The sequence below is a fragment of the Aptenodytes patagonicus genome, chromosome Z (genome assembly GCF_965638725.1).
Source record: "Aptenodytes patagonicus chromosome Z, bAptPat1.pri.cur, whole genome shotgun sequence".
NCBI classification, from domain to species: Eukaryota; Metazoa; Chordata; class Aves; order Sphenisciformes; family Spheniscidae; genus Aptenodytes; species Aptenodytes patagonicus.
In genome coordinates, this window is record NC_134982.1 from 32,868,391 (window position 1) to 32,885,477 (window position 17,087).

General features: G+C 39.1%; 1 protein-coding gene across 12 annotated transcripts in view; it reads left to right on the forward strand.

Annotated features, from left to right (window-relative positions):
* The first annotated feature begins 1,312 nt into the window (after nt 1-1,312).
* The window catches only part of KDM4C (lysine demethylase 4C), a 295,962-nt gene continuing 280,187 nt past the window's right edge, over nt 1,313-17,087 (forward strand). For 10 of the 12 annotated variants that reach the window (XM_076363457.1, XM_076363452.1, XM_076363456.1 and 7 more), the window contains exons 1-2: nt 1,313-1,395; nt 11,765-11,929. In XM_076363457.1, the coding sequence (XP_076219572.1) occupies nt 11,786-11,929 (144 nt within the window). In that variant the 5' untranslated portion in view covers nt 1,313-1,395; nt 11,765-11,785. Of the gene's footprint in view, nt 1,396-1,767; nt 1,806-11,764; nt 11,930-17,087 lie in introns of those variants that run through there. The other 2 variants (XM_076363453.1, XM_076363458.1) reach the window with 2 other exon arrangements.

The following is a 17,087-nucleotide window of genomic DNA, read 5'->3' on the forward strand; positions in this document are numbered from 1 at the left end:
GAAGAAGCACATCTAAAAAGGACTTGTCCTTTAGTTATCTTTTGGTCATTTTTCACTACTTTCTTGAACATAGCAACCTGAAGCTAAAATGAAAGATAAACAGAGACTACTGATTAATAAGAAAAATCAATGCATATCACACAGTTAAAAGAAAGACTGATTTATTTCAGCAGCAACCTGAACAATCAAAATTACACTGTACCATGGCACTTTAGAAAGTAAATGCACGACATACAGTATTGTGGAGCTTAGTCACCAAAAGCAACATTAAAGATTTGGAAACAATATCACTTTCATATAGCAGTACTGGCTGATAAGGAACATGATCGTGTAAAGGAGATTAGGATAACGAAGTCGACCTAGCGGCTTGCCCTGACAGATCCACCATTCCTACGAACCAGACAGGTCTTGCCTGTCACGTACCGTTGAGGTTAACAGACCGACTTTGTTCGCAAGCTTAGGGCTTGTGCTTCCCTCACGTGTTTCTCGGTAGGTGCCGCGGCCGGTGGAAGGCAGCGGCAGCTCTCCGTTCAAGAGCACACATCGCTCAGGGGCGGCTGGGACAAGAGAGGCAGGGCCACAGAGGCAACAGAGCATGCATGGCCGGAGACCCGCGGAGGAGGTACCTACACCTCTCTTTCCCCACCTCCCTCCATGTCCAGCTCCCCCAAAGATACCACTCACCCTCCCGCTGGAGGGGCGGGCAGCCCGGGCCAAGCCTGGCCTACCCGGCTGGCAGTCAGCAGCAGAGCCCGCCGACACTACCTGCGCCCCAGCAGCCCCGCCTTGCCCCTGGCGACCGTTAACGACGCTAACCGCCGCCCGTCCCCAGCTGCCGCGCGCAACGCTGGCTCCCCCTCACTAGCCACCGCCACCGCCACCGCCGGCAGGCCCCACCCCGCGCCAGGTGACTACCGTGAGGGCACGAGCGCTCCCACGTGACCACCGCGTGACTCCCCATCCCTCACGCGGCCGCCACGCCTCGCGGAGCGGGGAACGCGCCTTCCCCGCCCGCAGCCGCGTTCCGCCCGGAAGCACCAGCAGCGCCGCCCGCTCTTGGCACGTGACGCGGGCGCCGCTCCTCCGTCACGTGTTTCCACCCCTCCTCGCCCGCCCGGGCCGCCGCCGTTTCCCCGTGCGTGCGAGGGCTGTGCGCATGCGCAGCCAGCAGCTGTCATCCGCGCAGGGAACGAGGCGTCCCACAGGCACGGGGAGGGAAAGCCCCGAGGGGACCAGGGAGGCGGCGGCGGCGGCGGCGGCGGCGGCGGGGGGGGGGGGGGAGGAGGAGGAGGAGGAGGAGGAGGAGGAGCGCGGAGCGGACCTGCGCTGCCGCCGTTCCCCCTCCTCCTCGTCTTCCTCTGGCTACGGCTGCCGGCTTAACCCTCGCCCGGACAGGTGCGGGGCGAGCTCTGAGCGGGGCCGGGCGGCGGCGGGTTTGCGGGGAGGAGGTGTGGGGCGCCCTGCCGCCTCGGCGGGAGGTTGCGGGGTATGCGTGGGCCGGGGGCGAGCGGGAGGATAGGGGAAGGCCGGGGCGGGCGAGGGGGTAACGGCGAGGAGGCGGGGCGCTGTGGGGCAGGGCCGGAGGAAACGAGGTCGGGGTCCGGCCGGGTCGGAGCGCGGGGCCGCGGCGGGTCCAGGCGGCGGGGCAGCGGCTCGCTGGGCTGACCGCGCCGGGGCGGGCCGTAGGGGTCGGGTGCGAGGGGCGGAGCGGCCGCCGTGCCGCCCGGCAGCCCCCCGCTGGGGCGCGTGAGGGATCGGGATCCCCGCGGCGGGGAGGGAATCGGTCCGGAGGCGCCGTGTTGTGAGTAAGTGCATGGCGGCTGGGACCGAGCTGAGGAAACGAAACCGGCAGGTGTCGGCAAAATAGGTCTCGTGTTCCCGTTAGTGGCCAGCGATTCTGAGTTAGGGCGGTCGGTGGAAGCTCACCGAGAGATCAGGCGGTTTCCCCGGGTGTTCAGAGTGGGTGGGCAGCGTTACCTTTCTCCGTCTCTGTCTGGGCTTCGATGAAATTCTGTGGACTTTCCAAACAGCCTCTTTTTCTTACAAAGTACAGCCGCGTTGATACAGCTCGTTCGTTTCTGCATGTCGTTGAGGCGTTCCTGGAAGTTAACAGCTGTAAAGTGTTAGACTTTAAAGCTGTCTTCTGAGTAAAATACTCGGTTAAGCGCCGGTTCCACGTCAGTCTATCTGTGGTGATAGTGCTCCGAGCTTTCAGAGCCAGTTTCGGGATCAGGGCTTTATGCCATGTTAACGGTCTTCTATTAATGAGCTTTCTCCCTTCTGCAGTTGATTTTAACTGGCAATCGGAAATGAGAAGTGTATACAAAATACTTTTTCTGCTAGGTTAACTGTGTTAGGAAAAATACTAGGTGTCTGTGTTTTTTGAAGATTTATGCTAGCTCAGAACGTAAACAGCATTTATTTTTTGTATTTTTAAACGGCAGGTTTATGATTCTTTGCACTCTTTTCTGAGACATTAGCAACAGCAGCAACAGAAGTTACCCCGTGGCTACTAAACCAGCAGTTTTTAAGCTGAAACTCTTTCCACGAGAAAGAAACTTACTGGCAGCCTAATGCAGGCTATTTTTTGTCACCCTACAGTGGTTTTTTGTTCACATTCTTAATGAGCCAAGAATGTGAAAATGACTGTGGTATAAAATCTGTCTTGGGCTTTACCCTTATTTTTGCCTGAACTGGGATAACTAGCTGGTGGTAGTGCTGCACAGAAGTACCTTCCAAACACCAGACAATGGAAAACACAAGCATGATTTGCTTTTCAGTACTTGAAATGAGGGTAAACTTGAACCACTGCCAGTCATGCTTATCTTACTCTCAGCTTCAGTTTGGAGTGGTGCTGATGTTATTGATTGCTGGCAACTGATGGTTTTCTTTTAGCTAAGTGCAGATACGGATGCGTTTAAGAGCAATTTCCTTTCTAGGCACTGACCCAGGAAACAGTATTTCTCGTCCAAATAGGTGGACATGATTAAATAGCCAGTGGGGTCAGAGTTAGAGCCAATGTATATGAGGGAAAAACCTTTAGCCAGTGTTTGTTTAAAAAAAAAAAAAATCTATTTGGTCTCTGATTTTTTTTTTTTAATGGTAAATATGATGAAATAGAAAAAAAAATCAAGTCCTGTACTTTTTAGTCCTTAATTATTGATGGGTAATGAGTACAGAATTTTGTATCTCTTGGCCTGATTTCTAAACAAATCAGGTAGACGGTTCTGCACCAAATCTCAATGCACAATTACCACAGTAATGCATTCAAATCAGAAAATTATGTTGTCAAGTGCTAATTATTAGAATCTTCCTAAGCTATTATGAACAACCACAGTAATTATAAAAAAAAAAATTGGTGATTTCATACCTAAATTCATTAAAAAATATTGGATTGAGTAGATTTTGGACTTTCTCAGTTTAAACAGCTCTTGATTGTCCTACTTAGTTCTGCAGTTAATTCACTTTGAAATTTTCAGTTTTTTCTATAGGTGTCTTGCTGGGATATGTTTCATCAGCATGATGCTGAACAGCATGTGAATGGGGTATATGGTAGTGTCAGTTTTGGACAAATTTGTTTCAAGAAGGTGGTATTTTTATCCTACTACCCCACAACATAAATTAAAAAAACCCTAATACATTTTGAGACACATTTTTAGTATACATGGAGCTTCAGAGAGAGTATGTTTTACTGTAATTCTGCTAATACAGGATATTTTCAAGTTCTCTGAATGATCACATGAATGGTTCAAAAGATGATGTTCTGAAATGTTAAGATTTTAACACTTATCTAGTAAAAAATCTCCATAGTCACTTGATAGCTTAATATTTCATATCTCAAAATGAACAAGTGATGTTCTTGTCTTGATTTTAATTTCGATTCGTAGACTGACTCGTAAGGTATTTTGAAGAAATGCAGTATTTTATACTTGGAAGATAGTAAATATTGTGTAATCAAATCACATAATGAAGGTGTTCATAACATTTTGTTGATCCGAAGTCCAGATTGTGTTATAAACTCTTACTGTAGTTTTGGTATATAAAGAGTTAGGGTGTACTTCAGGTTTCTTAGATGGCATTGTATATCATAATTCATTCTGTTGTAGGCTTGCATTTTGTTCCAACTTTATTTCACCTGTTTAAAATTGTGGAGTTATGCATAGCGGGTAGGTTGTTAACTTTGTCCGCGTGAGTAGTCCTACTACTGAGTTATGCAAGCACCCATTTTTATCCTTAATTCTGTTTACATCTAACATTTGCAGGACAGTATACTTAGGACAGTACACCCTAAAAACTGAGGGCAATATATTGAAAAAACAGATAAGAAAAATTGTCAGGATTTTTAATTTACGGTGTTAAAATTTCAGGAGTTAAAATTCAAAACACATCTTCTTGTGAAGACTGAATATTGAAAAAATTTCGGTGTCTAATCAGCTTCACTTTCTGATTCTCAGACATGACAGGATACTTTATTGACTGTTGCAGATATTATAGGGGAGTTTCACAAACATTATGCATTCCAGTTCCTTTGTGACATTTCTGCCTGTAAAATGTAGAACCACTCTATTGAGGCTGTTGTGATTTAGCTCAGTAGACCTATGATTTCCTGCTGGGTTTTGTCTAATGAAATTAAAATGCTAGTTATTAGCAGGTAGCTTGTCTCTAAGAAGACCTAGATAAGTACTCCTATTCAAAATAGATGCTGTATGACAAAAATGACTGTGCTGGGTCAGGTTTTGTTTCATTTTCACAGTTTATTTCTTTGCTTAAAATGTAATTTATAAGTTGCTAAAATGGTAAATGGCTTTGGAGCTGGATAAATTGTTTATAATCATAAACTGTTTTGAAAAAAAGAGGGCAATTTTGATTTAAAACTAAAATTAAAATCGGGAAAGTGTGCAGAAGTCTGTAAACTGAGCTATGAATAAAGGCGTAGAAGTAAAAGAGTTTAAGAAACTCCCTAAGTTTTAGGAATCAAACTCTTCATGTTTGGGTTTGATTTCAGATGGACGTATTCGGAGTATTTGATTTGAATAAATGAAGCAACTATTTCAAAACTGAGATAAATAAAAATATCTAAAATTTGGAAAAATATTAGGTAATAATAGAGGAAAAACCTTTTCTTAACTGATTTGTCGCCTTCAGGGTTGTAGATATGGCTTATGTTTGAGTTGGTGAAACTTCTAAGCTCACAATGTTCTTTTATTGTCCCTGTCAAAATCTCTTCCAGATTTATTGAGATACAAATCTTTGCAGGTTCCTGCTGTATGAATGTTAGCTATATAGTTTACTTTTCATTGAACTTTTTGCATCGCAAAGTGATATGACATGCTAGAGCTGCAAGTTCAACAGAGCACACTGTTGATTGTTTCTTCTTGCTCCTTTTGTCTGTTACAATACTGTGGATTAGAGCCATGTGGTCCCAGATACCAGTCTGTGAGTTCATTTTAAGTGGTCTGCCTCCGGTATTAAATGGTATGCCATTTCAGTGGCCTGTGATCAGTTTGGAGTGAGAAGGCTTTTGGTCACGCGAGCTGAGCAAATGATGCTTTCTCCACTGCTGTGAGCGTTGTAGCAGACCACAGAAGCTCAATATGACTATACTGTCATGTGGTTCACTTTAGTGTGCATACTTTCAGTCATAACAGCAGAAAGACAAGACATGCATGACAATTCCCTGGCCACTAGGTATTGGGTCTGTGGTAATTTAGATCAAGGTGTGAGGGCAGGGGAATTGCATGATGTCTTTGAATTACAGAATCTTTTATAGAGGGAAAATGCTCACTGTGAAGGTTAATAGTAGCTAGACCTTGTCACAGGTGCAGAAATACAGCTTCAGGTGTACCATAAGCAGCTTTAAGGGGGAAAAATACATCTTTCTGTTTCTCAGGTTATAGAGACTCATTTACAGTTTATTTTGTCCTGTCCTTGTTCTGCATCTGATAAAGGATTTGCCATGTAATGGTGGCTTGTGAAAAATATCGCTGTTACTATAGCATATCCCTGAAAAGAATATGTGTGTTTTGATGTTAAAGAGTTTTGAAATCCAGGGTATAAGGGTATCTTTTGGGAGGAGATCTGTAAAGGCAGTTAATAATGTGATATATAGTTAGGGAGTTTTTTTGAGAAATGCATGTTGGCAGAAATGGCAGAATTGTTCAGAAGTGCTTAATCAGGAAGCAGTTCACATCCACCACCTGCTATTTGTATCCCCAGCAATATTATAGGCTTCATTAGCAATGAGTGTTTTTGTGAAATTTTAGGTGCTTGTAAATTAGCTTTTTAAAAACTGAGATCTAGGCCAAACTGCTTTCTGGTCTCTGTGAGGACGACACCCAAATTTAAGAATGTTGTTACACCATTGTGTGATTTCATGGTTTACTTGCATCTTGAATAGTGCTTACAGCTTTGGTACCCCTTTCCCCTGACTAAAAGTAATTTACTGTAACTGGTAAAGGTCCAGAAAGAGGATGCAATGGTGATCAGAAGTATGGAATGGATTTTCTGTGAGGAGAGTAGGAGTCTTCAGCTTAGAAAAGAGATGACTGGGAAACCATGATAAAGATCTGTAAGTCATGTGTGGTCTGAAGGTAAATATGAGCAGATAGATGACTGTTCCCAGTATGCACATGAGATGTCAGATGAAATTAAAATGTGAAAAACTCAAAACGTACAGAAGGAGGTGTATCTCTTAGCAGATTGTTGATTGTGGAATGCTTTGTCATGAGATGTTTTGGATATTAAAGGCCTACAAAGGTTCAAAATCATGGGCAAAAAAATCCGTCAAAGTCCACAAAATGCAATAATATCCTCTTTGTCTAAGGATTCCTTGATCTGTACATTGCTGAAGGCTGAGATTGTATTCTGGAAAAGTATAATTACAATCTACGCCTACACTTACTTTTTTCTAGATATCTGCTGTTAGCAACTGTGGAAACTTGGTAGGTCTGACTTGCTATTGCTGTTGCTGAAGGCTGTTAAATGCTGCTTCCAACTAGGAGTACGGGCTTCATACCTGTGTTTTCATTAAAAAGAAAGTAAAAATTCTTGAAACATGGGTTGCAAATTAAAAAAAAAAAAATTTTTTTTTTCCTTCTTGCCTTTTGTCCCAAATCAATTATTTCAAGATGTTTTTTCATGCTGTGAGTCTGGTGTGGGAGAGGAATGTCTGTGGAATGAATTCAGGTCATTTTTCATTTCAATATTTATGGGTTCAAAATAGGTGATTTTTATATTTTTGGAAATAGTTGCTGTAAGGGTAGTACCAAGACACAGAAATGCAAACTTGCAGTGAAGTTTGTCAAACTACTTAGAGCTTTATACTCAAATTGATATGGTTTTAGGAGCTTCAGAATATGGTTACTGATCCAGATTCCTGGTTTCTTAAGTTTTTATAATCGATTGAATACTTTAATACTCCTAACATTTTTAAACTTAATTGATTCTTCCTGATGACTGCTGAATGTCTGATGAATACATGCCTAACCATGAGATTTGGCTTATAAATGCCTCATATCACAAATACAAACCATTGTGGTCTATACATTTATTTTAACAATTAATATGGTCAAATAACATAAATAACAGGTTTGGAATTCCTGATGTAAGCCAGGTACATGAAATAGGCAATAGTCAAGTTTTGTCAATAAAGTGTTTTTATTGAATGATTCCTAAAAAATGGTGGCTAGTACTTTATAATGTGAATGCTCTGTCTTGTTTTTTAAATTGAAAACTTTTGTGTCTGACAGCTGTTTTCAGATAGTTTATTTTGTATTTTCTTTCAGATCAGCCTCAACAAAATGCTGTGGCTTTTTGTGCATGCCTTTCTCTGGACAAGTTTATTTTCTTGTTCTTAGTTATTTGAAAAAATTTTCTCAGGATGAATTAATTCTTCCTCAAATGTTTGTTGTCACATAGTATGGGTGAAAATTTGCAAGAAAAGAAAAAGAGAGTGTTTTAACTAATTTATCTGTAAGAAGTGATGACCTTCAAAGATTTGTTCTTTTTTCTTCCTGTCTTCCTTCATTTTCTCCTTTACTGGAGCTTGCTTTATGTAATTTGTTTAATTTGGGTTGTGGACATTGATATTTTATATATTGAACACACAGAAATAATAAAATAATCTGATCTTCCAAAATATGAACGCACTTATTTTATGATGCAAGTATGGCACAAATGGCCTATAATTATTTAGTGCTTTTCCATGTTAGCTAATCATTTTGTGTGTAGCAGAGCAGATACAGCTGGCTGCATTTTTTCTCCTTTCTTGTTCAGCAGTGCTTTCAGTACGGGGGCCAAAGTGGGCACCATTTGGCAGTCAAGAGATGCCTCCCACGAAGCATATTTGGAAGAACAATTGTGTCAAGTCTTGTGCAGTTTAAAGCCAGAAAGTTTTGGTTCCCTGCTGGTGAGGGGTGGAACTCAAAGTACTGGTTAGTTCATTTTACACTGGATGCAAAAAGAAGTGGATAGCCTTCAGAGGAGATCTGACAGCTTAGTATTAAGGCAGAGGGAGAATACTGTAATACCGAAAGTTGATTTCATGTAGTGAAGACTGCAGGTTTTTGTGCATTTTAACCAACTGCAAATTAACACAAGCTGTTTTTTTGGTGTGTTTCATTCTGTTTTAAGAGTATTTTCTAGTTGTGTGAATCAGTGCCACGCTTGTAATCTGATTAAACACAATTGCTAGTTTGGATTTCTATATTAGGTATCAAATAAATGAAACTTGGAAGATGTTTTCCAATTCTGGGGATAATATATTGTGTTCTTGTGAGGGTGTGGACGATTCTTCATGGAAGAATAGTGTTTAACAGGTAACTCTTCCACCACTAAATTATATTTAGTATCCTGACAGCTTTAACAGCATGGTAAGGTGTAGGTATTACAAAAAGCGGTCCACTGTTTTGACAGGGGAGGCTGGAAATTGTAGCTGCCTGGTACTAATTTGGGTAGTTGAGATTCAGTTGGCTGCGGTGGGGTATAGAGGTCCTTTCCTTTTCTTAGGATATAGAAGAAACAATCCTGTAGATTCTGCACTTACCAAACAGTCATGCAGAATAGAGTGCGTGATCAAGCATGTAATATAGTACACTTCTGTTCTGTATATGTAGGTAATTAACTCTTCCCATATCTGGCCGTAGTTACTAATGTCAAAACATGCAGAAAGTTACTCTTTTCTTTCTTCTTCTCTTTTCTGTTTGTTTTTCTTTTGCTTTGGCAGCCCCTGAGAAGTTTGTTGTAGTCTTCTATCACCTTTTTGTTCTGGTAGTTAATGTACATATCAAAGTATCAAGTTTGTTATGTTTATACAAGCTATGCAGTTTAAATATTACAGGATTTGTTTAAAAAACACTTCCCCCTGTTATCATAACTGGTGAAATGCGTTTGCATCTTGGATTATGTAAATACTGGTAGCATTAATGAGATTTCGTCCTGCTGTGAGTATATGAGCTTTTCTAGTGTTGTACTTTGACATTTTGAATTAAGTTCATTAGGTTTCTCAGGCTGCATACTGACATAGATGTGGATGATTAAACTTTGCTGACCTCATGTTTACACTTCTGTAGTATTAAGACGAATGTAGCATTAATATACTCCTGGCTGATGATTTGAAGGTCTTTTGACAAGGCCTGACAATGGCTATAAACTTTTTAAAAGGAGAATCAAATTCTTTAACCCAGCTATCGGCTCTTTAGCTGGCAACTTTGGACAAGTTACATGCTTGCATTTTATCTAAATTTTGTGCTGTTTAATCAGACATGTTTCAAGACACAGGCAAACTACTTGGTCACCAAGAAATTCAAGCTTTATGGGCAGGCTTTGCAGCTTATTGGATCAGGCTCATAGCTTGAGCTAGTTTGACTAAAGCTTTCCCATGATTAGCTAAAAAGCTTCTTTCTTGCAGTGTTATGCAAAGTACTAATGCATGCTAATTTGACTGGAGTATGTCTTCTCATTTATTCGCATTATCATCTGCTTTTCTAGATAGTCATGGGCAACCTTGTCAACGTGCAGTACTGTCTTGCAAGGGAGACAGAAAATGGCTGATTACAATGTTGATATTAGGGATTTAAAATAACTGTAAAAAACCCCTGCATATATATTACTTGTCTTTCTATTTTATAATGTGCAGCCTAAGTGGACATACTGCACTTGTTTCTATAACTTTGTATTTACTAATGTCTTGCACATTTTCATTGTGTAGTAGTAAATATAAAAGCTCTGGAAGTTTTATGTATCAGCTTGTACAGCTCTGTAATATCACAAAATAGGTAGTTATATATACACCTAAGTGGAATAATTAAGACAGTGATAGTATGATTGCAGTGTGGATTTTACTTTAGAATGGCATCTTAGTAGTTATGTTCTTGTCTGCAAAAGAACCTCTGAAGGCCTCTTAGCTCTTATACTGGACTATATTTTATGCTCTCTTGCTTTAATGATTTGGTAGGTTATAACTGAATTTTTGCATGTGAGAGAAAGAGCAAAAGTAGGAATTGGTGGGAGAAAGTACGTAGGACTCTTGAATTCCACAAAGCTCTTGAGAGAATTACATAGTGTGTTAGAAGTTAATAGAATTAAGAATGGAGACTGGTGTGCTAGGTGAAGTGGGGAAGCAAAATGAGAGGAAAAATAAGGGCACAAAAAGCAGGCTAAGTGTTGAAATACCAGTAGGAGAGTGAAACATGGAAAGACGTAATGGCATCTTCCACTTATAGCTTTCTTGTGCAGTGATTCATACCAAGCTAGAAGGGACATGAAGCTAATTAAATTAGTGGCTAATACACTGACATATAAGCAAAACTTATGGTGACAGTGTGTGGCATAAAAAAACATGGTTGCATGCATTTTGCAGATGGATAAAATGAGGAATGAGTTAAATTATATGCTCAGGAAAGCAAAATCATTTTTAGTGACTTAGTCACAGTTGAGTTATTTGTATTCTAGGATGAGCTTTTTTGTAGGATGAAGGAAGAATTTTGTGAACAATAGATGGCACATGGTGATGTATAGTTGGCAATTGCAACACCTGCTGAAGCTAAAATATATCTGTCAGTTGCCTAAAGATCAGTCCTTTCATGAGTACTGTATCTTGCTATGAAACTGAAATATGACTTTGTTTTTAGTCATCCTCAATGTAGAAATGGAAATTAGAGGAAATGCTGATTGTCTTTATGTGTATCACTTGCATGCTTTGTTTCTGTTGAAGAGGTTTCAGAGAATGAGGGGTAATACAGTCCTGTTGTTACACAGCTGGTGTGAGAGTTAGGAAATCCAGGTGCTCTTTCTCTATGTTTGCACTGTGAGCGGGAAGTGAGTAATCAGTTTTCTCCATGCACTAAATGGGAATAGTGATATTTTATCAAATGCGTAGCTTTGTTACTCTAGATTGTGCCTGTGTCATGTAAATCTCTAGACAGAGAAATGCAGCAACCTGCAGATGGATCAACACAGGAAGATGCTAGTATGATGTTAAAGGTTAACTTGAGAAAATGTGCCATAAAAACAGAGGTAGGGACTGGACTGTATAAATGTCACTCATGATAGTGTTTGTGCTGGGTAACGGCTGAGTATTCTTAAAGGAGTAAGGAGAAAAAGTAAACATTTGTTTTGTGCCTTTTATGCTGTCATGAGCAGAGGATTTTGGAGCTTTTTTCCTGTTTGAAACATGTATGTCGAATCTCAGAATTTGTTTTACAGATTATTCTCTTCAGTGTATGTTATTTTTTTTTTCTTTTTCTTTTTCTTTTTTTTTTTAAAGCTGGATTGGAAGTGAACCACAATGGCTGCTGTCATCTCAGATAGTCCTCCAAACCCAAGCTGCAAAATCATGACTTTTAGGCCTTCGATGGATGAATTCAGGGAGTTCAACAAATACTTAGCGTACATGGAATCACAAGGTGCTCATAGGGCTGGAGTTGCAAAGGTAAACTTCTATAATGTAGAAGGAAAATTGTTCCCAATACCTGTTTTCCCTATATTTGTATTTTGCTGATTGCAAAACTGACCTTTTTAGTATTTAACATTTTTTCCAAATGATTTTCAATGAATAGATACTGATCTGTTACTGTTTTAAGAAAGAGCTTTTTGGTATCTCTTACGTTTCATGCAAACTAATGAAGATGATGTATACTGTTTTCTCTCTGTCAATTGTTTCCATGTTTACAATAGCAAAAGAGGATCTCTTCTTAAGGCAGATTTAAACTAGTTTTGGGCAAATCAGAGCAGAATAGGGAGTTCACAGTATAAATTGGAAAGTCCTGATCTACCAGATGTTGAACATGGCTTTTAGGGTTGTGTATAACTTTACTGGAGCAAATAATCCCACTACAGTCAGTGGGTGTATGCATGAAGATAGTGAGGCACTGCTTGAGTGGAAATAATTTTCTTTTTAATGGTGATCGTGTTATCTTTTTGTTAATGAGAATTGGAGGTACACTAACTACCATTGCATTGCCCTTTGAACAATGGTATATCCAGGATCTTACAGCAGGTGTTCCTCCCCTGAAGGAGGGTGATTGTCAGAGATTAAGTCTGATGTAATTTAGTGTTACATCATGTAAGTATTTGTGCCGTATCTGTTTTGTCACTTTTCAAACCAGCAGGACACAGTGCAGGTCTAGAAATCCTAGCTTAGTTATTGTAAGTGGTCAGTGGGAATAGCTGTCTTCATCACTGGTTTTTTTTTGAGCTAATGTTGCAAAGTCAAGACATGTAAAAATTGAGAGAAGAGGAAACAAAACCTGCAATTCTTCGTTTCCCCCTGCCCACTCCCTCTTCCCTGCTTCCTGTAAAACAAAGCAAAACTGAACCCCTCACACTTTGAAAACCTTGTAATTTATTTGCTTTTTGATTTCTGAGGGTGAAGTACTTATAGGTCATATTTTCAAACTCTTCTCTGCAAACAGGAGTAGAAATGTGATAAATAGACAACAGAGGAAAGCCTGAGCCGTATTTTTCACATATTCAACTACATTATGGAAGCTATTTGTTTGTGTGGGAATGAACTATTGCAGTCCTCTCATTTTGAACAGTAAACTTAACAGCAAATTCATCATGGAGACATCTGTTGCTCAACAGATCTACATCATTAACATGTTTGTGAGCAGGAGATTCTAGCTATGTATCATTCTGTGGATTATGTACATGGACTCAACATTAAAAAAATCTTATTTTCATTTGTTTATGTAAATATCTTTATTTCAACTGTTGGTAGTTTCTAATCCTGTTTCATGGGGATCTAGCCAAAGAAATAGAAAGTGCCTTATGACCAGCCACTGAGATGATATTAATCTTCTTTTTCAATTTGTTTATTTATATATAATGTGCTTGCTTTCTTTGGTATGTTGTGTATAAAACAAAGACAGGTATGCATAAATTGTACTCCTTGCTTTCTCTGGCTGTATGAGGAAGCTATTACATGAGCCAGGATTAGTGTGTAATATGTTTGGGACCCCCCCCAAAAAAAAAAGTGAACTAGTTTTGTTTAAAAAGAATATTTGTGATACGCTTTTTATCATGGCTATGTCTGTCCTAGACTGCAACTAATCTTTTCATTTGATAGTATTCAAAACCAGAAGCTTCTTCATTTGGGGGGAGGGGGGGAAGTACCTTATTTTTAATTTTCCTTTAAAAACTGGGTATCTGTTTACCTCTGACAATTCTCAGGAGTTGTATCATCAAATACGATACTATAATCCTTAAAAAGCCTATGCAAACTTCTGTTCTTATTTCTGAGATGTTTATAATAAATAAGAGCTTCAGTTACTCTCCATCATTTTTTTTTGTGCTGCTTCTCTTCTGTCAGGGATTTAAGCAGCTGGGAACGCTGGCCAGTGGCTTCCTGATACATGGTGCTAAGTGCTCCTCTGAGGCTACTTAAGATTAACTGTTGGACTAAAATACATCATGGTTTGAGCCCAGTGTACTAGTCGTTTGTGTGTGTGAACTTTAGGATAACTGGAAAAGGAGACTTTTCCATCTCTTGGCATTCTTCATTGCAAAATTTCAGCCAGTAGGAAGTGTAAAAAGGTAATGAATTTGTCTTATTGGAAATAGTCTTCAGATTTCTTTTGAGACATGAATATGGCTTTAGTTGTTGTTCTGTTTTGATTCCTTATCTTGATTCTGGTTCTGGTTCCTTTCCTGCCAGCCAGCAATTAAACCTCCATGTGCAGCCAGTGTAGGAGAAAAGGGGAGAGCCATTGAGGATGTCCTGAGGAGAGCAACGGACATAGTAACATTAGGAAAGAATATGAAATAGTTTTGCCTTTATTGTATAATTTAAAATTTCTGCAATATTGCTGTCATCGTCGTATCCTAACTCCTAGTGTTGCTCCCCTCCTTCTCCCCCTCTCCCTCTCCTTCCCCCTCCCTCCCTCTCTCACTCTCACTCTTTAAGGAGATATCTTTGTGAAGATTCTGGATAGACATAATGTTCTGCCTTAACCAAGCATGAGCTTAATTCTTACATATATGAAATGTGTATGATCTGAATATTCACTTGTTATTGAAAGGATGACATAATATCAATAAAATATGCTGTCATTTTAAAAAGAGTGGCACTTAATATGTAAACTTTGTTTCCTGTAAACATTGTTTTGAAGTTGAAACACCTTAAAGGACCATTGTAATGGGCCAAAGTAGTAGTTCTCTTTTTAGGTTAGGCACATGAATATGTGAAACTTACTTTTTTAAAATACTAGATGCAACAGTGATATCCACCAGGTGTTTCAGTATTTTAAAGAGTATAATGCAGATGTTGGCTGTGGAATGGATGCAGGCTTATACTGTATTTAACTTACTTTAACACTAATCTAGTCAAAAATCAATCTGTAAAATGGTGATCATGGTAACAGAAGAACAGAGGTTAGGCTGTGGTCTTTTCATCTTCACCATAGTGTAATGCTGCAAGGTGTAGATTAGAATCCCATAAGTGAGTTGAAAATGAGTGGGGAGTCCATTCTAGTAATTTAAGTGACAATCAAAGTACTTCAGAGATATGACAGCTTTCAGGGTTAGTATGAGAAGTGGATAGTAAATTTTAGATGCATATCCCTAGTTAACACTGTTTAAACCTGTATTAATTTTTAAATTTTCAAGCAACATTTTATTTTGTTTTTAAATGTAATTAAATACAAATTGAAACCACTTTCTTTCCTGATGCGATCCTGAGCTGCTTTCCTTAAGGATGAATCTTTCAGTGTTGCTGCCATACCAAACTACAGCTATTTATTTTGTAGTCTTACCTGGACTATACAATTTTTTTCAAAAAGGAAATGATATTTTTTTCTGGCTCTCTGATTAACATCATCTGTCAATGAGATGATTATTAGATCTCATTATCAAGTAGTAGGAATGGGAAAATTTGGCTACAAATTACTGTTCTCTCAAATTGTACATGTACATGCAATTAAGAGAAACTAGAAATTAGCAGAGTCTTAAAAATTATTCCAAGATTTGATTTACAGAGGTTGTCGCTACTCTCATAGCACTTGGAGTTTCATACTGTTGAAGTCACTAAAACGGAACGTATCTGATAGGGCAGAATTTGGCCATGTAGTCAGGGATTTGTGATATTTTGCATAGTATAATTTGGCTTGTTTGAAGTTAATATCCCTGTGCTTACATGATTGAAAATGTGTGTGTCTCCATTTTTTGGCCATACACCTAGGATTTAACTCCTATTCCATGTCTCTTATTTCAAAACCATTGGGGAAGCTCTTCTCCATGTACAGATTGTTAGGATGTGATAGTCCCAGGAGCACAAAAGATATTTTTATATATCTTTGTTTTTATGCATGTAGGATATCTGCTGATGTGGGTTTACAGAACACCTGGGGAATAATGTCTATGATACAAGAAAGCATACCAAAACCTTTTAAAAATGATTAATTACATTCGTCATGTTTCAGGTGTACTGTGACTGAGGAAGGGTCCTTCTAACCATACTGTGTAGGTCTGCTTTCCCCTTCTTCTGCTTGATACCAGAATAGCAGTTAAAGCATCTTTAGCTGTTTTCAGCCTGTCGGTTAGTTGCTACATATTACTCAGTTGTCTTGAGACTTTTTATATTCCAATTTTCACTATTTTTTGATATATCTCAAAAAAATTATATGTATATATAAAAAATAAACCAACTAAGTATTTTTAAAACAAATCTTATCAAGTCAATAATACATACTGCAAAAGTTTAAGGGACATTTTCTGAGTTTTGGAAATTGGATTTAAAATAACAAGAATAAATTTTTTTTCCCCTGTTTTGATAGTAATATAAAATGAACTTAGGACCTAATATGTATTAAATAGAGGATCATTCATACTCAAGTATGAATGCAAAGAGAATAAAGACTACTAGAGGAGCTATATGCATATGCAGAAACAGTAATTTAACCTCTAAACAGAGGTCATAAGCAGAGTAGGCATACCCAACACTTCAGGTTAAATGTGAAAGTGTAAGGGGAGAAGACCTCTTATGTGTGTGGAAGAATGTGTGTATGGAAATGGGGATAAAATGGGATAAAATGACTGTAAGTCTTGCACATATTGTGGGGGGGCAGTGCAGGGAATAAAATGTTAAAAAAAGAGAGAAAAAAAAATGTTCCTAATACTATGCCTGAAGCAAATGATTATGGTAGTAGACAAACAACATTAAACCATTTCCAGAGCAGATAATATACTGTGGCATCCCTGGAGCAAATCGGCTAAAAAATTTCTATCAGGTTTTTGAAAGTCTGGAATGAGCTTTAGGCATAGATAATGTATTTTAGTCTTACTGTAACAGAGGATCCTATACTTAAAAAGGAAAATAAGGAATGAAAGCAATAGAACAAATGAAAAACAAGGCACACTGATAGATTAGTTGCTCTTTACTTGAATAAGAAGTGTTTTGGAGACTCAAACTGCATTTATATAGAGCAAAATAGTTAAATTAATTTGCAGTCACATTGGCAAGTAGAAAAGTAATTTTGGAACATGATACTGAAAATAAATGTTGGAGAGTACAAGAAAAACAATTTTCAGAAGAGCTGGGGCAGAAGTAGCTACATAGAAATAGTAGCCAGTGCCATTCAGAATCAAATGTA